This window comes from Caenorhabditis briggsae, assembly GCF_000004555.2.
Source record: "Caenorhabditis briggsae complete genome, chrII, whole genome shotgun sequence".
Classification (NCBI taxonomy): Eukaryota; Metazoa; Nematoda; class Chromadorea; order Rhabditida; family Rhabditidae; genus Caenorhabditis; species Caenorhabditis briggsae.
Genome location: NC_013486.2, coordinates 4,214,982 through 4,236,566, shown reverse-complemented (window position 1 = coordinate 4,236,566; position 21,585 = coordinate 4,214,982). Strand labels below are relative to the sequence as shown.

General features: G+C 39.7%; 8 protein-coding genes and 5 non-coding genes across 13 annotated transcripts in view; 7 read left to right on the top strand and 6 right to left on the bottom strand.

Moving 5' to 3' along the window:
* Cbr-stc-1 overlaps positions 1–2,519 on the bottom strand; it is a gene marked incomplete at both ends in the record, with an annotated part of 4,242 nt that extends 1,723 nt beyond the window's left edge. Inside the window, 5 exons of the mRNA XM_045241967.1 lie at positions 379–745; positions 1,647–1,995; positions 2,047–2,173; positions 2,223–2,421; positions 2,492–2,519. Coding sequence (XP_045091635.1) covers positions 379–745; positions 1,647–1,995; positions 2,047–2,173; positions 2,223–2,421; positions 2,492–2,519 — 1,070 coding nt within the window. The remainder of the gene's footprint in view (positions 1–378; positions 746–1,646; positions 1,996–2,046; positions 2,174–2,222; positions 2,422–2,491) is intronic.
* A 797-nt stretch (positions 2,520–3,316) lies between these two features.
* Positions 3,317–3,571, bottom strand: CBG00563 (the record flags this gene model as incomplete). The annotated part of the gene is made up of 1 exon (XM_002630114.1): positions 3,317–3,571. The coding sequence occupies one exon, from the start codon at positions 3,569–3,571 to the stop codon at positions 3,317–3,319; it is 255 nt and encodes an 84-aa protein (XP_002630160.1).
* A 348-nt stretch (positions 3,572–3,919) lies between these two features.
* On the bottom strand, positions 3,920–5,044 carry Cbr-col-38 (the record flags this gene model as incomplete). The annotated part of the gene is made up of 2 exons (XM_002630113.1): positions 3,920–4,645; positions 4,907–5,044. The coding sequence occupies 2 exons, from the start codon at positions 5,042–5,044 to the stop codon at positions 3,920–3,922; spliced, it is 864 nt and encodes a 287-aa protein (XP_002630159.1).
* A 778-nt stretch (positions 5,045–5,822) lies between these two features.
* Cbr-rpl-5 lies at positions 5,823–6,801 on the top strand (the record flags this gene model as incomplete). Its single annotated transcript, XM_002630112.2, has 3 exons — positions 5,823–6,194; positions 6,242–6,580; positions 6,628–6,801. 3 exons carry the CDS (start codon positions 5,823–5,825, stop codon positions 6,799–6,801), a joined length of 885 nt encoding a protein of 294 aa, XP_002630158.2.
* A 143-nt stretch (positions 6,802–6,944) lies between these two features.
* On the top strand, positions 6,945–9,040 carry CBG00560 (the record flags this gene model as incomplete). Its single annotated transcript, XM_002630111.1, has 4 exons — positions 6,945–7,168; positions 7,215–7,841; positions 7,885–8,179; positions 8,861–9,040. The coding sequence occupies 4 exons, from the start codon at positions 6,945–6,947 to the stop codon at positions 9,038–9,040; spliced, it is 1,326 nt and encodes a 441-aa protein (XP_002630157.1).
* On the bottom strand, positions 8,403–8,485 carry CBG28858. Its single transcript has one exon. It is a non-coding gene (tRNA).
* Positions 8,628–8,711, top strand: CBG28770. Its single transcript has one exon. It is a non-coding gene (tRNA).
* A 2,074-nt stretch (positions 9,041–11,114) lies between the features above and the next one.
* CBG00559 lies at positions 11,115–13,950 on the top strand (the record flags this gene model as incomplete). The annotated part of the gene is made up of 6 exons (XM_002630110.2): positions 11,115–11,264; positions 12,246–12,440; positions 12,486–12,655; positions 13,023–13,246; positions 13,300–13,451; positions 13,798–13,950. 6 exons carry the CDS (start codon positions 11,115–11,117, stop codon positions 13,948–13,950), a joined length of 1,044 nt encoding a protein of 347 aa, XP_002630156.2.
* Positions 13,951–14,370: 420 nt separating this feature from the next.
* On the top strand, positions 14,371–19,630 carry CBG00558 (the record flags this gene model as incomplete). The annotated part of the gene is made up of 9 exons (XM_002630109.1): positions 14,371–14,454; positions 14,499–14,550; positions 14,597–14,855; positions 15,680–16,030; positions 16,078–16,192; positions 17,123–17,464; positions 18,067–18,274; positions 18,322–19,016; positions 19,523–19,630. The coding sequence occupies 9 exons, from the start codon at positions 14,371–14,373 to the stop codon at positions 19,628–19,630; spliced, it is 2,214 nt and encodes a 737-aa protein (XP_002630155.1).
* On the bottom strand, positions 17,598–17,681 carry CBG28503. The gene has a single exon. It is a non-coding gene (tRNA).
* Positions 17,834–17,917, top strand: CBG29057. Its single transcript has one exon. It is a non-coding gene (tRNA).
* Positions 19,631–20,785: 1,155 nt separating the features above from the next.
* The window catches only part of Cbr-arl-1, a gene marked incomplete at both ends in the record, with an annotated part of 1,940 nt that continues 1,140 nt past the window's right edge, over positions 20,786–21,585 (top strand). The window contains one exon of the mRNA XM_002630108.1: positions 20,786–21,079. Within this exon, the coding sequence (XP_002630154.1) occupies positions 20,786–21,079 (294 nt within the window). The remainder of the gene's footprint in view (positions 21,080–21,585) is intronic.
* Positions 21,398–21,481, bottom strand: CBG28921. The gene has a single exon. It is a non-coding gene (tRNA).

Genomic DNA, 21,585 nt, shown 5'->3' with positions numbered 1-21,585 from the left:
GTGAAAACGAGCGAAAAAATTTTGAAAGTTTGAATTCGCGCGCTTTTACTCACCGGGCGGCCTAGAAAAAACCTCGTCCCTAAGGGCTTTCGAGCGTATTTTTCGATGCGTTTTTCTCGATGAAAGAATTTTTTTTGAATTTTTTCTTTATTTTTATGTCAATCTACATGCATTTCTGCACATTTTGATGCAATAAAAAATTTCACCGTACCTTTAAAAATTTCGAATTACATTTTTCCCATGAATTTCAGTAGATTTAAACTCAATTTTCAGCTAATTTATTTTTTATTTTTAGCTATTTGTGGACACTCAGATTTTTGAATTTGCCGCCGTTTTATTTAAATTTTCAGATTTTTCTCATCATCTCCCATCTCTTACTTGGCATCCTCCAACGCTGCTGCAATCGGCAATTCAATGGATTTCAGCAAATCCTCATTCAACTTTTCGAATTCTTCTCGTGTCAATTCATAACTCCACTTTCCAACTGTCTTCAGATTCAATGAAATCGTCGTCGATGGAACATTTGTTAATCTAATTTTCCCCTTTTCCACTTCCAGTCGAATCTGTTGAATATCCTCTTTATCGTCGATGGTTTTTTCGAATTTTTCAGAAATTTTTTCGATTAAATGTTTTTGAACTCTTTCATTGAAGTCCTGGCCGCCAAGACGATTGTTCCCGGCCATCGCTTGGGTCACAAAGACGCCTCCTTGGAGCCAGAGAACAGAGACGTCGAGGGTACCGCCGCCTGCAAGATTTTAGATTTTTAGAAAATGGGGAAATAAGGGTCAGAAGAATTGAAAAAAAAATTGAGAAAATACTCTTTAAACAGTTTTTGAAACCTAAAAAGAATTGTTCTAAATTTTCTAAAAAATTCAAATTGCTTCATTTTTGTTGAAAATTGATTTGACGAAAAAAAAATTTTTGAAAAAAATTGACTTTTCAGACAATTTCAGGTCGTCATATCAATTTTTATCAATATTAGGCAATTTTTTTTTGAATTTTTGCTTTTTTTTTTGTCCGATTTGAGCTAATTTTAGCCACTCTGAGTTCATTTCAGTCAGATTAAACGGAAATTTTGAGATTTCACCGCCTGCAAATTTCGGACTTTATAAAAAGCGGAATCACAAAAATAGAGGTCAAAATAATTGACGAAAATCGAAAAAATCCTCTGGAAAAAGATTTTAAGAACGTTTTTTCCATGAATTTTCTGAACCAAAATACGGAGTTTTTGGGATTTTTTCAGGTTTTTAACATCTCAAAAATCGTCCCCACTTTTTTTCTGTTAATTTCGAAATTTTTGAGATAAAATTATAAAAATAGAGATCAGGCGAATTGAAAAAAAAATTCTTTAAAATTCCTTTTTCAAAAAACTTTTCATGAATTTTTAAAACCGAAAAACGGAATTTTCGAGATTTTTTTTTCAGATTTCTGACATCTTGAAAATCGATTTTCCCTATTTTTTCTTTAGAAATTGACAAAAATTCTAAAAAGATCATTGAAAAAAATCACTTTTTGTGGATAAAAAAAACCCCCCAAATTCCGTATTATGCAATTTTTTTCTAACTTTTGGGTAATTTTTACAGCTCAAAAAGCGATTTTTAAGGATTTTTACCGTTTTTTCCTATTATTACCAAATCCTCACTTACCTAAATCTACAACAACCACATTCTCCACCCCCTGCTTCTTATGCAATCCGTATGCCAACGCGGCAGCCGTCGGCTCCGATATCACTCTCCGCACTTCCATTTCAGCGATTTCCGCTGCGATTCCCGTAAAATTCCTTTGTTTTTCATTGAATTCCGCCGGACACGAGATCACTACTTGACCCAGAACTGCTCCTAAGTGTTTGGCAGCTGCGGACTTTAAATAATTGATAATTATAGCGCCAATTTCTTCAGGGTACACATATTTCGTTCCTTCGTCTAGTGGAATTTCGAAAAACGCGCGGCCATTTGGATCCAAGGTGATTTTGAATGGATATCGCTTTTGGTCAGCCTGGAATTTTGGGTTTTTTGATTTTTATCAAAACTTTTAACTTTGAAGTACCAAAAAATCTTTATTATCCCTCTCGAAATTCCTTCCAATAAACCGTTTTGCATCGTAAATCGTGCGTTTCGGATTATGCTCTTGCTGCTCCACGGCTCGCGATCCAACGATAACTGTACCATTTGGTCTGGAATTTTCTAGAATTTTCTTTCAAAAATTCAAGAAAAAATACTCACAAAAATGCTACAACACTGGGAATCGATTTCTTGCCCAAGTCATCAGCTAGAATAATAGTTTCCCCCGTTACAGCGTGATAAATGCCAATTGACGAATAAGTGGTGCCTAAATCGATACCGGCGATTTTCGGTGGTGGCGGAGGTAGACCGTATTTTTGTCCGAGCCATCCAGCTAGTAATAATACCAATATACCGCCGCCTGTAAGTCGAATAATTGATTTTTTTAAATTTTCTAAAAATTCGCCAAATTTACAAAATCAAAAACTCACCTATAAAAGAGCCTGTGGAGCCTGCCATCGTTCTAAATTTTCCATATACTGATAGTTTAATAAAATTAGGCTAAAATATGGTAGAATCAGCTGGAAAAGGCTGATTTTAATACGGTGACGTGTGCTGAAAATCCTGAAATTGCCGAAAAATGATGCAAGCGCGCTCTATTGAACACCGACAAAACGAGGGTTTTTGAATATAGGTTTTCGTGGAGAGAGGGGAAATGAGGTTTGGGAAAGGGTTAGGGAGGAATTTTAAGCAAAAAAAGCGCTAGAAAATTGAATTTTTCATAAACTATTGATAGAGATACAGTATGACAAGTTATTGGTGTTCAGACGCAAATTTTTTCAGCAATTTTTTCAGTTTTTTGTGATCAGAAAAGTTTCCGGCAAGCAATTTCGCAATTTTCTACTAATTTTCAACATTTATTTCTATTTCTATTTCCATTTTAGCTCATTTTTCGTTTTTTTCAGAGCCAACAATTATCAAAAAGTACGGTATTTATTGAAGGCGCGTTTGTGCAATTTGTAAATTGAGTCTCGACACGATAAATACGGTATTAAAGGCGTGAAGTAAAAATTTTTAACTGAAGTCTCGACGCGAAAAAATACGGTACTAAAGACGCATAGTTACAATATGTAACTGAAGTTTCGATACGAAATGTTTAATGCTCATTTTGGTATTTATCAGCTGATTTTTATTAATTTTTCAGCAGTTTTCAACAGAGTTTCCTTGAAAAAAAAACACTTAATTTCCATCGCTCATATAATAAAAAATAAAGAATTTACAATATACAAACATAATCCGTCCCAAAACAATCAAAACTACTGCAACGACAAGTCATTCTTCCGGGCTTTATACGAATTATCAAGACTCTGCACTTGGACATTCTTGAATTTGTCTCTCTTGGTTTCCGCCGAATACTCGTCTCGCTTCAAAAAGTCCTCCAGCGTTTCATAATCCTTCCTAGAAGATGTCGACGTGGCAGTGGCGCTTCTGGCTCTTCCGACGTTGACGTATTCGCCTTCGACGACTTCATCAGCAGTTGGGGCGACGGTGTTCAGTTGTTGCTTGGACATTCTGAAAGAAAAATTAATGTTAGAAAAATGAAAAAAAGAGGAAAATTTTATTAAAAAATGAAATAGCTGACCGAAAACTGTCCGCTGTCACATGCCGACTGTCCGTTTTATAGAAAACAATTTCAGATTGATAACCATTTGATTAATATGTGTACAAAACTGAAAATAGTGTAGGTTTCTGAGAGACGCAGACATTTTAAGCTTGTGGGTGTGTTTTCTTTGTTGTCGAGCACAAAACCATACAAATTTTTTGATAAAGAATGATGATGAGTGTCATTTTTAACTGTTTCTATCAGCTCAAAAATTGATTGAAATAATTTATTTGGAAAAAAGAAACAAAGAAGACAATTAGTGCTTCTTGGCTCTGGCTGGGCATGGACAGTAGTTGGCGTCTGGTCCAATGGACCCATCCTTTCCTGGAAGTCCTGGTTGTCCATCATCAGCATCACGTCCTGGCTGTCCAGCTGGTCCTTGTGGTCCCTGTGGTCCTTGCTCTCCGTCAGTTCCCGAGTCTCCATTCTTTCCTGGCTCTCCTTGAGATCCTGGCCATCCTGGTGTTCCTGGCTGCCCTGGAAGTCCTGGTCCTCCGATAGTTCCGTCTTGTCCAGTTGGTCCTTGAGATCCTTCCATTCCTGACTCTCCTGGTGGCCCTTGCTCTCCTCCGATTCCTGGCTCTCCTGGAGCACCATCCTCTCCGCATTGTCCAGCTGATCCGGAAGCTCCTGGGAATCCTGGCTCTCCGACCTCTCCATCTGGTCCTGGCTCTCCGGCTGGTCCTTGTGGGCATTGGATACATCCTCCTGGAAGATGGTGAGTGACTGCCAAGGAGACTCCGGAGGCTCCGTCGCGTCCCTTGTCTCCAGATGGTCCTTGGTCTCCACGTCCTCCTGGAAGTCCTGGTGGTCCTGGTGGTCCTGGTGGGCAGCCGAGGGAGTTGGCATCGCAGTTACATTGGGATGGATAGGCGGCACGCTTGTTACGGAAGATGCTGGCGAAGGCGAAGGAGCGGGTGTCATCGGCTTGGTTAGGCTTCGTCATTCCGATCATACGGTTCCAGGCATCATCGGACATCACCTAAATATCATTGTTAAAAAAAGCAAAAAGAGTTTGGACGGGGGTGGGGGTTGAATCAAAACGGCTTCGCTTGAAAGACAGAAGCGCTACCACTGAATCAACGCGCTGTTTCTGTCTGTGGCAAGCTTTGTTGATGATAAAGGGTGCGCTGGCTCGATGATGAAGTGGGTGGGGACGGCGGGAGATGAATGTTTGAGAACCAAAATTTCAACATTTTAACAGCTAAAATTTCAAAAAATATTTAAAAAATCCAGAACAAACCTTCATCTCATGAACTCCAGTGACAATTTCATCTCTCATCGTGTCGATATCCACGACAATCGAGTGCATGGCGATGAGAGCGCCGAAAACGGCAGCCAAAGAAATCGAAGCACACACGGGAATCAAATATTTAGACATGTTGAGATGTCTTCTGAATTTTTCCCCAGAACCGTTCCCATTTTTATACCAAAACTGTCCACTGCTAAATAGAATGTGATTTTGAGAGACTATTGTGACGGTACTGGAAGCGCATCCACTTTTTTCGACGGCGCGAAGAATCGAATAAAAAGTTAGGGCCGTATGAGAAAGCGTTTCGAAGAAGTTCCGAGGGCAAAAAAAGCGTTTTTCCGTGATAAGAGAACCGGTTTTTTATTTTGTTTCTGTTTTATATGGAACAATCTGGTACCTTTTTTAGAACTCAATTTTTAGAACAAATCTGTTAATAATTGTCGTTTATTCTCCTTTTTTCCTTTTCGAAGTCTCAGAAAACCAACTTTCTTTCCTCTTTTTTCCATTTTCCTACCGTAATCCCCCGTTTGAATTCCCGCGCCTGCGTGTCAAACTCATTGTGTGCAGTCGCGGTGTACACAACACGACGCGCAATTGCGGCCGGAAAAGCGAGAATTTCTGTTGGCCTAAATTTTTCCAACTTCTTTTTCGAGTTTTTGCACCCATTTCTTCGAATTTTTGCAGAAAATGTTTTTTAAGAAAAAATGGTCAGTTGGAATTTGTGATTCTGTTGAATCTCAACTTTTCATGCACGAATTGTGCATATGTGGCCTAAATTTCTAGTTGGAACTTATTTGAAATTATATTTTCATGTAGATGTTTGACTTGATATTTGCTATTTCTTCATTCTCGCATAATTTCGTTTCTCTATTTTATTTCTATCAAATTCATTGATTTTCAGAATAACATGGGTCTCGTCAAGGTCATTAAAAACAAGGCCTACTTCAAGCGCTACCAGGTTAAGCTGAAGCGTAGACGTGAGGGAAAGACTGACTACTACGCCAGAAAGCGTCTTACCGTCCAGGACAAGAACAAGTACAACACCCCAAAGTACCGTTTGATCGTCCGTTTGACCAACAAGGACATCGTCGCTCAACTCGCCTACTCCAAGATCGAAGGAGACGTTGTTGTCGCCTCGGCTTACGCTCATGAGCTCCCCCGTTACGGACTCAAGGCCGGACTTACCAACTACGCCGCTGCCTACGCCACCGGACTTCTCCTTGCTCGCCGTCACTTGAAGGCTATCGGACTTGACTCCACCTACAAGGGACACGAGGAGGTATATCAACTTCATGTTGGTCATATTGTAAGTATTTCGTATTTCAGCTCACCGGAGAGGACTATAATGTCGAGGAGGAGGGAGACCGTGCTCCATTCAAGGCTGTCCTTGACATCGGACTCGCCCGTACCACCACCGGATCCAAGATCTTCGCCGTCATGAAGGGAGTCGCTGATGGAGGTATCAACGTTCCACACAGTGAAAGCAGGTTCTTCGGATTCGACCAAGAGTCCAAGGACTACAACGCCGAAGCTCACCGTGACCGTATTCTCGGAAAGCACGTCGCTGATTACATGAGCCTTCTGAAGGAGGAGGACGAGGACCGCTACAAGCGTCAGTTCTCTAAGTTCCTCTCTAACGGAATGAACGCCGACAATCTTGTCGCCGTAAGTTGAAAAGGTTTCCCTGTGAAAACAGTAGCCTATATTTCTAGACTTACCAAAAGGCCCATGCTAACATCCGTGCTGATCCATCGCCATCCGCCAAGAAGGCTGCCAAGCCATCGAAGAGACACACCGCCAAGAGATTGACATACGACGAGAGAAAGCAACGCGTCGCCGACAAGAAGGCCCTTCTTCTCCAACTCAAGGAGCAACAACAAGAGTAAATCTCTGCTTGTTAATTTGTTTTCAAATGAACTTATTTGTTGACTTTCACATGCCTTGTTTTAATTTGTTGAAAAACGATAAGATTGATACATTAAGAATTTAGCTTCATTGAAAGTAGAGAAACGTTTTGAGCCTACTTTAGATGGCGGAGCTTGTACCTTCTGAGGTGCCTGGCTCATCGAAAGAGTCGTCATCGTTCTTCTCTAGCCTGTATGAGAACCTGAATCAAAATCCGTACTTCAATGCGGGAGCGGGTTTGGCTGGTATTGGGATAGCGATGAGTTTTTTGAGAAGGACAGCGCAAATCAGCAATACCTATTTCCGCAGACGTTTCATGATCACACTTCAGGTCAATAATGAAGACGCGTAAGCATTCAGAAATACGAAATTAGTTGGGGAACTGATATTTTAGGGCCTATCCCTGGCTTCTGGATTTCATCAACAAGCGAAGTGCCACACAGACCCGGAATCTTTCAGCGAATACCACAGTTCATCAAGCAGAAAGTGGAAAAACCGAACTTTCAATATCATTTTTACCAGGTCACGGAACCCATTTCTTCGTTCACAACTATCGATGGATCAAAGTGGAAAGGCAACGAGAGAAACAAGTGATTCAACGAGACGGAATTCGTACTCCATTCGAAACCGTCACTCTAACCACACTGGGTTCAGATGTGAAATTCTTCAAAAGCATGCTAGAACACTCCGCAAAAGAAGCAATCGATAACGCTGAAACCGGTCTAGTCATCTATCAAGCTGTAGGTCCTCAATGGGTCCGATTCGGTGTGCCACGAAAGAAGCGAGACATTGAGTCGGTTGTTCTGGATGGAAGAGTCTGTGATCAGCTAGTTCAGGACTTTCAAGAATTTATTGGCTCAGCCGCATGGTATGCGGATCGCGGAGTACCTTATCGACGTGGATATCTGTTCTACGGACCGCCAGGAACAGGAAAATCCAGTTTTATTTCAGCGCTAGCGAGCCATTTTGGTTATAGTGTGTGTCTTTTGTCACTGAGTGAGAGGACACTAGATGATGATAGGTAACTGCAGTCGCTTTATAAATCCACGTGTATTGATTTCCAGACTAAACCATCTTCTGAATACCGCTCCACCGAACAGCGTCGTCATCCTTGAAGACATCGACGCTGCGTTCGTGAGCCGTGAGGATCCAATGTCCAATCATCCAGCCTATCAGGGACTGTCACGTGTCACCTTTTCGGGTCTTCTGAATGCGTTGGACGGTGTTGCGTGCGCTGAAGAGCGGATCACTTTTATGACGACGAACTATGTGGAGAGGCTGGATCCAGCGTTGATTCGGCCTGGAAGGGTGGATAGGAAACAGTACTTTGGAAATGCCACCGAGGGAATGTTGAGAAAGGTTAGGGTGGCCTAGGTTTTGAGTTTCTAGGTCATTAGGCGGTTTTTTGAGCCAAAATGAGCAATTTGGGGGGTTTTTGGTCTTGATTTTCGAGGTCTTTTTCTCTAGAAGTCATTAAAAAATCTGCCAAAATCTGAAAAATTAGGATATTTTCAGCTACATATTGTCTTAAAAACTCATTTAAACCTTCTAGAATATACCAAAAAAAAAAGCAAAAAGGATTTGCAGTGGATGGGATTCNAATCCACGCTGTGTTACCNCAATTGGATCGGGAATCCAACACCTTAACCTCTCGGCCACCACTGCGCACAAAGGAGGAGGGTGTTACTGTAATGAGGAAGAGGGGAGGGGAGGCCACCCCCTCCTTTTTCTCTGAAAATAGTGAGGAGGAGGAGTGTCCTCTCCCACGCCCCCTCTTTAATTATAGCAACAGTCTCCTCCTTTGTGCGCAGTGGTGGCCGAGTGGTTAAGGCGTTGGATTCCCGTTCCAATTGTGGTAACACAGCGTGGGTTCGAATTCCCACCCACTGCAAATCATTTTTGTTTTGTTTTCAGTTTGTTCTAGAGGTTTATAAATTTTTAGGGCAATATTTTCTTCTAGTTTTGGGAAGCCTAAGACACTAAAATTCCTGGATTTAGGTCCACAAAAATCGTCTTCAGAACTGAAAAATCGTTTTGCAGATGTTCACTCGCTTCTATCGCGAACCATCAGACTCGAATCTTGCCGAGCAATTCGTGCAACGTGTCTCCGAACACAAAACCGAGCTCTCACCGGCGACGATTCAGGGACACTTTTTGATGCACAAACAGGATCCACGTGGCGCACTGGACAACATAAAGAACATGTTCAAATCTATATAGGGACTTTTTTTTGGATTTTTAGGTTTTGTAGTTTTTTTAGGATAGTTATTTATATTTACATAAATGTTGTATTTCTTCCAATTCATTAGAACCACCCGGGTGCCAGAATCGGGTCTTGCAGCGAACACTCAGAATAGTCCTCATGCAATGTATGATCGATTTTTATTGCACAAAAAATGGCCCCAATTCCTTTGTTTCGTCTTCCAGAATCTAATATTTTAATATTATCGAGTTGTTCGATTCATGGGAAAAGTAAGAAAAACATTTTCTCTGAAAACATTTTTTTTAATTTCAGAATAAAATTCGCGATATGCTCTGCGAAATGCGCGGTTTTTTTGAAAAAGAAAAGCCTGAAATCTGAAAAAATGCTTTTATGCCGCGTTCAAAGTAGCCTCCAGAAACTGGAAATCGCGTCCAAAGCTGTCAATTTTTCCAGGTTTTCCATGGACTTAAAACTTCGATTTCCCTCGTTGTAGCTGTGTTTTTTTCTTCGACATCAATTCGAGGTCCAAAAAAAGAAAGTTTCTTGTTAATTTACAGCGGACCTCGAAAAATCAACACAGCTACAACGCGGAAAATCGAAGTTTCGTGCTCCTGGAAAACCTGGGAAAATTGGCAGCTTTGGACGCAATTTCCAGTTCCTGGAGTCTACTTTGAACGCGGCATTACAATTGGGAACCCATCAGTACGGTGTGCACATTGTTGTCGATAGTGTCAAATTTGGTTTTCATCTGGTGCCGATTCATTTATGGTGTAGTAATAGTTCCACATGGATTCCAATGGATTCAGATCGATTTTTTGGAGAAATCGTCGATGCATTCCGCTGGGGAAACTATCGAAATTTGTAGAAAACTTCAATTGGCATTTGATGTTCAAGAATGTATAATGGGATTGAATTTAGGAAATTTGGAGGCGTCGGAAGAGATGCGAATTTTGATGCGAAACGCTTTCAATTTGAAAATTACAAAAATTAAACTGATCAGATGGAATTTTAATTTTGATACACTTTGTTATGCGATGAACACACTTCAACCTTCAACGAACTTGTCAATTAGAGGCGAATTTCCCTCCAATTTCAGTCATGAAAATGTAAGAAAGAACCTTTTTTTAACGCTCCCCCAGCTAAAAATCTGAACTGCAAGCCTACGCATGTGTGCCTGCATTCCATCGAAAAATGCGCGAATTCAAAATTGTCTTAATAAACGTTCCGGAAAAAACACCGCGAGGAAGTGAAACAAAAAGGAAGTATCTTTTATAGCAACCGAGATAATTGAGCTCAGACAAGTTTTTGATGCCTAATATTTGAACAGACGTACGAGGCTCCAAATTTTGAGGAGAGGGAGCACTAGTTAGATATGCATATTTTAAACGCGCATATCTCAAAAACTAATGAATTTATCGTAAAGTTGTAAACTGACAAATTATAAAGCATAAAGTTTCACATGTTTTTTCAGTCGACCAATTTTTTTCATCTCTTATAGAAGTTAAGATAATTGAGCTCAAAGTGCAAGTGTTTGCTGCCGCAGCTACCACAGCTGCCAGTGGAACGTTAACGATGAGGTTAGCATTGTTCGAATGGGTATACTTCAGAAACTAGCGAAAATATCAAAGAGCTGTTAACTCACAAAATATAGAATATAAAATTTTCTATATTTTTCAGCTGACAAACTTTTGATGCTTTGCATTTGAACAGAAATGAAATGCTTCAAACTTCAGTGGCCAAATTAACACCACAATAAGAGTTGTACCCCTCAAAAACCGTTTGCCTGTAACTACAGTAACCAAAGGCAACCTGCACATCTAACTATTAAGCGTTAGGCGTTACGTTAGGCGTTACGCTTTATTACGTTGTTTCGCGGCATTAGGAGAACCATTACAGAAACTAATGAGAACCTGCGGATTTAACTAGGCGTACCAGTACCTAACTACCGTAACCAATGACAACCTGCACATCTAACTTTTCTGTTCACTACAGTATCCGATAGTAACCTGCACATCCAGATTTCGATTTTCAGCAACATTTCCTCTCTTTTTTCTTTATTTTCCATCTACATTTTCCGAAAATTTTCAGGTAATGAGTCCCCTTGGGATCCTTCTTCTGATCCCTGGAATTCTCTCGGCTATCCCCAAACAACACCAAGTTCGTGACTCAAATGGTGTGATTGTGGAGAATGATAACGATGTTTGTGATGGAATGTGTCATTCAAATTATTCGGATGTTTTGGTAAGGGTGACCTAGAAATAGTTAGGCGATGAGGAAATAAGAGTCCAAAAAAAGTGGTTCAGAATCGTTTGATTTGATTGAAAACGTTGGAGAGTATTAAACAAGAATGAGGCTTCATTTTTGTAGTTGACAACTTTTTTGTAGCTTTTTTTTATTTTTGAGACAGGCGGCTTTAAAGATGGAAGCCATCACATAGCAAGAGAAAAAAGAAGGGGGATACGGTATTTTCAAAGACGCACATCTCAAAAACCAAAAAAGCTACGAAAAGTTGTCAACCACAAAAATGAAGCTCTCTTTTTGTTTCGTACACTCTAGAATTTGAAGACAAATTAAAAAATTTCAATAAAGTGAGATAAACGGTTTTTGAGGGGTACAACTCTTATTGTGGTGTTAATTTGGCCACTGAAGTTTGAAGCATTTCATTTCTGTTCAAATGCAAAGCATCAAAAGTTTGTCAGCTGAAAAATATAGAAAATTTTATATTCTATATTTTGTGAGTTAACAGCTCTTTGATATTTTCGCTAGTTTCTGAAGTATACCCATTCGAACAATGCTAACCTCATCGTTAACGTTCCACTGGCAGCTGTGGTAGCTGCGGCAGCAAACACTTGCACTTTGAGCTCAATTATCTTAACTTCTATAAGAGATGAAAAAAATTGGTCGACTGAAAAAACATGTGAAACTTTATGCTTTATAATTTGTCAGTTTACAACTTTACGATAAATTCATTAGTTTTTGAGATATGCGCGTTTAAAATATGCATATCTAACTAGTGCTCCCTCTCCTCAAAATTTGGAGCCTCGTACGTCTGTTCAAATATTAGGCATCAAAAACTTGTCTGAGCTCAATTATCTCGGTTGCTATAAAAGATACCCAAAATTGGTCAACTAATAAAATGTTTGCCATAATATCATAAACAACTTTCTAGTTTAAAGATTTTTGGTATTTCTTTTGGCAATCGAGATAAACCAACTTTTCCAGGAAGAATGTCGGTACGGTTGCCACCACCGTACCGGAATCCGTCAGCAAGTGAACCCATTCCAATCTTGTCTCGGTTCCTGTGAATCTCGTTTCCGTGCCAATTTCGACAAATTCGGAAATGAGACAGACTTCATAAATCGTGCCTGGGAAGCATGTCTCCATGCCTGCCGACTCCCATATAAAACGAAAATCCGGGTAGGTGGAAGAAATCTCAATAGAGCGAATTTGAAAATGTTATAGTGGAATGTGTACATCGATTTGCGTTCCGGTGAGCCGATTTGGAATTTCGAACGGATTGTCTCGGATGGTCATCGGATTTCTAGTGAGGCGCTGGAGTACCAGGACTTGATTAGTACCATAGTCTTGAGGAAGCATAACTTTTTCATGGATCCAAGCAGCAAGTTGAGATTGTGAGTGAACTAGAAAAGATTGGAAAAAGGGTCAACTGTGAAAGTGTAGAAAGTTAAATTTTACATATTTTGTTAGTTAACAACTTTCCATAGCTTGTACGGGACTCGTTCAGAACTGCTAACCTAATTACCTGGTTTACGTCTTCCAAATTGCTGGTTTCTCAAAGACTGTGCAACCTAGAAAAAAGTTGTCAACTAATAAAATGTAGAAAATATAATTTTACACACTTTACTAGTTGAAAACTCTTTGATAGCTTTCACTGGAGCCGAGATATGAACGCTCAAAGAAAAGAGCACAGAGAAGCCAGAGCGTCTTGCTGTCTGCGCACTCTACTCTCGCCCCACTTTCTAAACAAAACATTTCCAGCCCCAACCTAAATGTTTACGATGCTGACAACCGTGCCATGCAAGCCATAATGACAGAAATGCTCCAGAAGGTTCGTCAAGAGCTCTCCAGTGTCTCTCCTCGCCGTTTTGATGGAATCTCCAGTATCGATTATGTGGGTCCACGAGTGGTGGAGAACGGACCGAACGGACCAGTTGTCAAGGATATCACAGAACTACAGTACAGTCCGAAAGAGGTTATCATTTGTAAGTTTTTGAATTTTTTGGATTTTGGGTTTTGTGACTTGTCTAATTTCTAGACAAAGGAGTCGTGTTCAAAATGGATGATCTTCTAGATCAAGCGGATTTTCGTGAGCAACACTTCACTCTAATGGGTTTTATGATAATCATGATGGTCAGTGTTCTTGTCTGTGCGTGTGCAAAATTGCGGAGCCAATGGGTGGCTTATAAGGTGAGCACTCTAGCTACTCTGGGATTTTTATTTGAGCGCTTGTAACTCGGCTCCGGTAAAAGCTATCAAAAAGTTGTCAACTAACACAATTTGTAAAATTTTATTTTCTACATTTTAATAGTTGACAACTTTTTTCGAGCTAGCTTAGTTTTTGAGATACAAACGATTGAAAAATGGTGCAATGGGTCGACTAGTCTAAACTTTGGCAACTCTTATCTCATTTCTCGTACAAGCTATCAAAAAGTTGTCAACTAACACAATTTGTAAAATATTATTTTCTACAATTTATTAGTTGACAACTTTTTTCGAGCTAGCTTAGTTTTTGAGATATAACTATTTCTTTCAGGCAACCCGTGTCCGCCGCTATTCGAATTGCTCCCGTCAAAGTGACGACTGGACTAAACGAATCCCAACCACTGGAGACGCCCCACCATGTTATTCACCACGTGAAGATCGCAATTCAGTCAAACTAATCGTCCAAAATACTTCTTCTCGGTAGAGCGATCTTTCTTTAGAATCTCTTTTAGTTTCCCTTCGAAGAGTCTCTTTTCCCCATTTTCTCTCCCTCTCTCAAATTTAATGATGAATTTGTACATAAATAAACGATATAACTGGAAGAATACACATTTAAATGTGCATTCAACAAGATTTAACACAGAAAATAGCCTAGAATCTTCATAATTCGAAATTCCCTCCGAAATTCCTGCAAAAATTCCACGACGGTCTATGCAAGCGCGCTCCACCGGACTATTTTGTCGACAAATTTTTCTTCGATTTTTTCGCCGATTTTCGGGAATGTTTCAACAAAAATTGTATATTTTTAATGTTTTTCACTAAAATTTAGACAAAATTAGAATAAAAATTATTTTAACATTTTTAATTGCCCAAAAAAAAGATCAAAATTCGATTTTTAGAGACAATGAACAAGAAAAAGAAGATGTCACTTTTCGGCGACGATGATCCGGAAGAGGACCAAAGTAACGGTGGATTAGGCTTTAATAAAGTGAGATTTAAAGTTTTTAATTTAAAATATCGATTTTCTTTCAGGGATACGCCGAAAGATACGACAACTGGAGACGGTTGGAAGAGATGCAGAAAAGTGAGATTTCGTTTGAAATTTTGATTTTATCGGGAATTTTTTTTAGTCAAAGACAAATATGGCGACGATGATGATGATTCTTCAAGTGAATCTGAAGCCGAATGGGGAGAAGACGCCGAAGAAGGCTTTCTTCGAACCCTCGGAGCTCTAAAATCCGGAGATTTGTCTGGTTTTAAAAATGGAAAAGGGTTTTTCAAAGAAGTTAGCGAGTCGTCTGATGGAGAGAAGACAAAGAAGGAAAAGAAAAAGGACAAAAAAATGACTATCCGAGATTATAATCGCAAAGTCATGCTGGAGAAGGGAGGGTGAGTGTTTTGGCGGCTGGAAAACACTGGAAAGCCTAAAAATTGCGAAAATCTTTTTATAAAAATTAGAAAAGTCATCAAAAATCCGGTGGATTCCATAATTATTCATTGAGATTGCGAAATTTCATTGAGGGGTTTTTCTATAATTTCGAAAAAATTCAAGTCAAAAAATCCGTATAACACAGCTGGAATCCTGAAAAAATGAGCATTTTAATTTGATATGGTTGAAATTCTAATTCTTGAAAACCCTAGAAGTTTCAAATCGAACATCTGAAACTTAAAATATCTTCTGGAAATTTTTCCAGTTTTAATTTTGACATCAGTGTGTTTTCGATCTATTTTTATCTTGAAATTATAATTTATTCGAGCTAAGTGACTTCAAAAATCCCGATTATCCTCTATTTCAACGCGCCAACAGCGCCCCAGCTCGCCTTGTACATCCCAGCGAATTCTTATTGACCCATCTCATGCTTATCCCGCTCTCCCATCATAGAAACGCACACAAATTTTCTTTATACTCCCTCTTTTTCTATTCTCCCTCCCAAATAATCCAACGCAGCAAAGACAAGAGAAAGCCGAAATTTGGCATTTTTGAGTCTGCGTCTCGTCGAAACGACAATCTCTCGCACGGCTAGTCCATTTGCATGAGGGAATCCGATAACATCTTCTTTAGAAGGACGAGGTTCCACATGGCTCTAGGCTTCTGAATTTTTGAAAAACGATTTTTTGAAAATAGGCTAACCTTTAGGCTTTTAGTCTTTTTAGGGCTTTTAAAAGCTGGCAATCTCATCTAAAAATCATCTAAAAAATCAATAAATTTCCAGCCACTACACGGAAGAAGACGACGAACGATACAAGGATGAGCAACCGCAAGCCTACTGGCAGGAGCAAGAGAAGCTCAAGAAGAATCTCGCCGACGCCTTTAATTTCGAAGAAGACAATGAAGAGGAAATCTTCACAGAACGACAGAAAACGAAAAAAGAGCTGGACGATGAGGATGCGGATTTCTATGAATGGATGAAGTCGGAAGACGGAAAGGCTGATAAGAAGAAGGCCAAAGAGCTGAAACATCTGAAAAAGTTTTGGAAGGATGATGAGCAGAAATTGGATGATTCCGAGAAGTTTTTGAGGGATTACATTTTGAATAAGTATTATGAGCCAGGAGAGAAGGAGGAGTGAGTTTTAAAGCTTTTTGAAAAGAAAAAAGGGTTTTTTTTTCCAGAAATCCCACCTATGAAGACATTGTGGCGTTGGAGCAAGATGAAAAGGACCTTGATAAGAATCGACAGTACGAGCACAAGTACAATTTCAGATTTGAGGATCCGGATCAAGAATTTGTGAGTTTTTGATGATAAATTGTCACTTTTGAGACCTCGAAAGCATACTTGTAACGGACCGGGCCGGGCTCTTTGCCGAATTTCGAAGGCCCGGTCCGGCCCGGCGGGCCCGTCATTTCACAAGTTTTCAAAATTTAAAGGGGGACTCCGACCAAAAATTTTTATTGCATCAAAATGTGTTAAAAGTTATCTATTTTCCTAATATTATTGCAAAAAAATTTAAAAGAAATCCAAAATCCTCGAAAAACGCCGTTGAAAATGAAAAAAATTCAAAAAAGGTGCCGCCGTGGGACGAGGATTTGAATTCCCGCGCAGTGAGAAACCTAGGCTACGGCGCCTGAGAGCATTATTTTCAAGTGGCCGACAGTGTTTTTTAACGTTTTTTACCTGTTGGAGATAAAAGCGAGAAAAATCCGGAAAAATTGTCCGGTAAGAAAGTCGCGCTGCTCGCGTGGCCTAGGTTTCTCACTGAAAATCCTCGTCCCTCGGCGGCACCTTTTTTGAATTTTTTACCTTTTCAACGGCGTTTTTTGGGGATTTCGGATTTTTTTCGAATTTTTTCGCAATAATATTCTCAAAAAAAAAAAATTTTAACACATTTTGATGCAATAAAAAAATTGACCGGAGTCCCCCTTTAAAAAAAACACATAAGGGGGGACCCATATGTGTTTTTTTGCGATCAACAATTTTTTTTCGAGTTTTTTCGATTATTTTCGATCAAACAGACAAACAATCCAAAAAACGAAAAAAATGGAAAAAAATTATATTGGGAGCTCAAACTTTGGCTCAAAAATAGAGGTTTTTATACCGGGCCTTGACGGGCCGACCCGGAATTTGACAAGTATGCTCGAAAGTGGCTTAAAAATCTTAAAAATATAAACGAGGATTTTCTACCATTTTCGACAAAAACTCAAAAATCTTTTTTTCCAGATCAAGCAATATCCACGTACAGTAGCCGAATCGATGCGTACCGAAGACTCGTCTCGAAAAGACAAACGACACGAGAGAGAAGAGCGAAAAAAGAAGGAGAAAGAGGAAAAGAAGCGAGAATTGGCGGAATTGAAGAAAATGAAACGATCGGAAATTGAGCAGAAATTGGTGAAACTTCAAAAGGCGGCTGGTGTGAATATCCCGTTGACACTCGATGAGTTAAATGCGGATTTCGATCCAAAGGAGTTTGATAAGAAGATGAGCTCGATTTTCAACGATGAGTACTATGGGGTAGAGGAGAATGTGCAAGAGGATGATGATGAGAAGCCGGTTTTTAGTGATGTAAGTGTAAAAATGCCTTTTAAAAAATTTAGATTTAACAAAACACAAAAAATTTGACTATGAATTTGCCTAAAATCCAGCAAAAAAGCTATAGAAGCCTTCTAAAATAAACTAAAAAGAAAAAAAAAGGATTTGCAGTGGGTGGGATTCGAACCCACGCTGTGTTAATCACAATTGGAACGGGAATCCAACGCCTTAACCGCTCGGCCACCACTGCGCACAAAGGAGGAGGGTGTTACTGTAATGAGGGAGGGCGGGAAAGATAAAAGAGGAGAGCACCCCTCCTCTTTCTCTGAAAATGAGGAGGAGGAGGGTGTGTCCTCTCCCACGCTCTCTCTTTAATTATAGCAACAGTCTCCTCCTTTGTGCGCAGTGGTGGCCGAGTGGTTAAGGCGTTGGATTCCCGTTCCAATTGTGATTAACACAGCGTGGGTTCGCATCCCACCCACTGCAAATCCTTTTTGCTTTGTTTTAAATGTTTCGTGGGCGGGTTTTTGTCATTTTTTCAGAGAAAAAAAAATAAATCTCTAGCTAAAAAAAAAAACGAAAAAGCGTCTAAAACTTTTATAATCCATTAAAAAAGCAATAAAATTATATTGCAGATGGACGACAGTGACTACGAGGACTATGATAATTTGGATGTGGAGCAGTTGAAGAAGGAAGGTGTAGAAGAGGAAGATGAAGAAGAAGAATCAGATGAGGAGGAAGAGGAACAACAAGAGAAGGCTCAGACATCCAGCTCTTCGATGAAAAACGGAAAGTTCGATATGGCGGCGGCGGCGATGAAGGCGATGAGCAAGGATAAGAATGGTGAGGAGCACCTCGTTTTGGCTCATTTACATTCCCAAAAATTACAGAATCCCGCCGAAAAGGAAAACGAAACGCTCTGAAAGAGGCGCTCGCCAAGAAGAAGCCTCTCTTCAACCCGAAAGAGAAAACGTTCGAAGAATATTTCAACGAATATTACGCACTAGACTATGAGGATATCATTGGAGACACTCCGACGCGTTTCAAGTATCGTCAAGTCGCTCCGAATAGTTTTGGTTTGAGCACTGAGGAGATTCTGGAGGCCGACGAACGTCAGTTGAATGCGTGGGCTTCGCTTCAGAAGGTTGTTGGATATCGAACGTCACAAGAGGAGTTCTTCGATCAGAAAGCGTATAGGAGAAAGGCGGAAGACGTGGAGAAGAAGAATCGGATTCTGAATACCGATTTTGGTGGAAAGAAGTCGTTGAAAAGAAAGGCGGAGGATGAGGCGATGGCGAAGGCGTTGTTGGAGGAAGAAGCAGAAGACGTTGAAGCTGAAGGGGAGAAGAAGAAAAAGAAGAAGAAGAGAGCGAAGAAGAACACGGCAGATAAGAAGGCGAAGTTAGCGGAGAAGGAGAAGCAATCGGAGGTAGTAGAAGACGTGGAAGAAGAGGCGGAAGCTCCAGAGGCTCCAGAAGAATCTGAGATTCGAGAGGAGGAACCAGAAGACGTCGTTCAGGAGAAGAACGGAGATTCTTCTGCTCCACCACCAAAAAAAAAGGCACGGAAGAGATCTAAGAACAAAGTAAGTATCGGTGGCCTAGGATCCCAAATCTCGGCCATCTAGTAAAGCTGGCCTAGAACCACAAATATACGTTGTTAGGCCGTCAGAATGATTGGAAAATAGATCACATAGAAGTCCACCTTTGAAGCTTTTAGGTCATGTAATATTGTGGCCTGGGAATCCATTTTTGAGGTTTTCTAGGTCATTTCCAATTGTGGCCTAGAAATCCACTTTTGAAGTTATCTGGGTCATATAGAATCGTGGCCTAGAAATCCATTTTTAAGGTTTTCTGGGCCACTTAAGATTGTGGCCTAAAACCCATTTTTGAAATTTTCTAGGCCACTGAAAATTTTTGTCTAGAAATCTATTTTTGAAGTTATCCAGTCCACCTAAAAAATTGTGGCTTAGAATAGCGGTAGTTTCGGGGACTTCAATACAGTTTCAGGCTGAAACTTTGAGGGTTAAAAACTGAAAATTAGAATATCAGCCAAAATTAAAATTCAAAAATTTAAAACTTATTTTTCCAGAACACTGCGATCGCTGAGAAGTTTGGCGAAGGCATGACCGACTCTCGTGTTAAGGCCTACGGACTCAATCCGAGCCGTCTCAAAAAAGGACTCTTCTATGGAAAATAAGCAATCTCTTCTTCTCAAAATTTTCCTTATTTTTGTTACTGTCACCGTTGATTTTTTTTTTCCATTTTTTTAGCCTAAAAATTATCATTTTACTCATTTTTGTTGTTGTTGTCGCTCTCTGAATCTGTTGTGTTTATTGAAATTTAAAGTTTTTTTTTGAAAAATTTCAAATTACGATTTTTAAAAAGTCCTGTCACCTTTTTTGATATCTTTGATTTTTTGAAAATTTTGCCATTTCCCATATTTTTTCCACTGCTTTTCTTTTTTCCTCCTCCTCCACTCCTAGAATTTTCCTCCCATTTTTCTTGACACCACCACCAACAGCAAAATGCTTTTTTTGGGGTGCATCTCACGGACACATATTTAGTAAGAGAGCCTCTACTCCTCTTTATTCTTCCCATCCTGGTGTCAGTGGGAAGGAGACCGAATGGGTTTTCTAGTTCTTCTTCGCACGTCTCACTTTCTTTTCTTTTCCCCTTTCTTTTTTTGTTTTTTTTTGTTGGAGAGATTTTTTTTCGAGCGTTTTGGAGAGACTAATTTTGCAGTTTGTTGAGATTTGGTTTTGAAAATTTTCGTTTTGAAAATCAAAATTACCAATCTAAAAAATTTCATTTTTGAAACCAACAAACCCCTATACACTGCCCACAATTCGGCGAAAAATACATGATTTTCCAATTATTGTCAGACTCAAAAATACGAAAAATGCGCTAGTCAAAAACCCAAAAGTCCTCTATTATTTTTACCCGAAAAACTTCAGAACTTTCCCATTTTTCACGTGTCCGTTTTCACCTAAAATTTCAGCGAATTTTCGGGAATTTTTTCAGCTGAAACGTTGCAAATAACCTAATTTTCATATATATTTTTCTAGCTGAGAACTACCGAATTTGCATTATTCTCCTATTCTTTTCGATTTTGAAATTCTCAGAAAAATCTCAAAAAAACATTCTGGAAGCTCCCAAATTTTACATTTTTAGCTCAGAATTCCTGTTTTTGTTTTAGCTCTTTTTAAAGTTTTCAGATAGTTTTGGTATCCTCAAACAAATTTTTGCTCTGGATTCCTTTGTTCTTAATTTCATACTGAAATTTTCAGTCGAATTCATCCCCAAACAGTTCGCTTTTTTCAGAAGTAACGTCTTCTCAACCCTCTCCTCAAAAATGGGCGGAGTCATGTCATATTTTCGCGGCCTGTTCGGCGCTCGCGAGATGCGAATTCTGATTCTCGGGCTTGATGGTGCCGGCAAGACGACGATTCTGTATAGGCTGCAAGTGGGCGAAGTGGTGACGACGATTCCGACGATCGGGTTTAACGTGGAACAAGTCGAGTACAAGAATCTCAAATTTCAAGTTTGGGATCTGGGAGGACAGACGTCGATTCGACCATATTGGAGGTGCTATTATGCGAATACTGACGCTATTATCTATGTCGTTGATTCGGCTGATAGAGATCGAGTGAGTTTTTTATATTTTTATGGCAGGATTTAGGGATTTCTAGGCCACCAAGATTGGAAAAATGAAAAAAAAAACAAAAATGTATTTTCATAAACTTTTCTTCGTTTTTAGACGTTTTTCAGCCTTTTGATGATGGCCGAATTGTTGGATTTCTAGGCCATGGTGGCCCGGTTACCAAGATTGAGAAAAGTGAAAATAAATCGGCTAATAATAAAGAAAATGTATTTTTTATATGAAAATTCAAGAAATCATCAATTTTCGCTTCTAATAACGACAAAACCCCGCCCGCAATAAACACAAAAAAATACAAAAAAGATTTGCAGCGGGTGGGATTCGAACCCACGCTGTGTTAATCACAATTGGATCGGGAATCCAACGCCTTAACCACTCGGCCACCGCTGCGCACAAAGGAGGAGACTGTTGCTATAATTAAAGAGAGAGCGTGGGAGAGGATACACCCTCCTCCTCCTCATTTTCAGAGAAAGAGGAGGGGTGCTCTCCTCTTT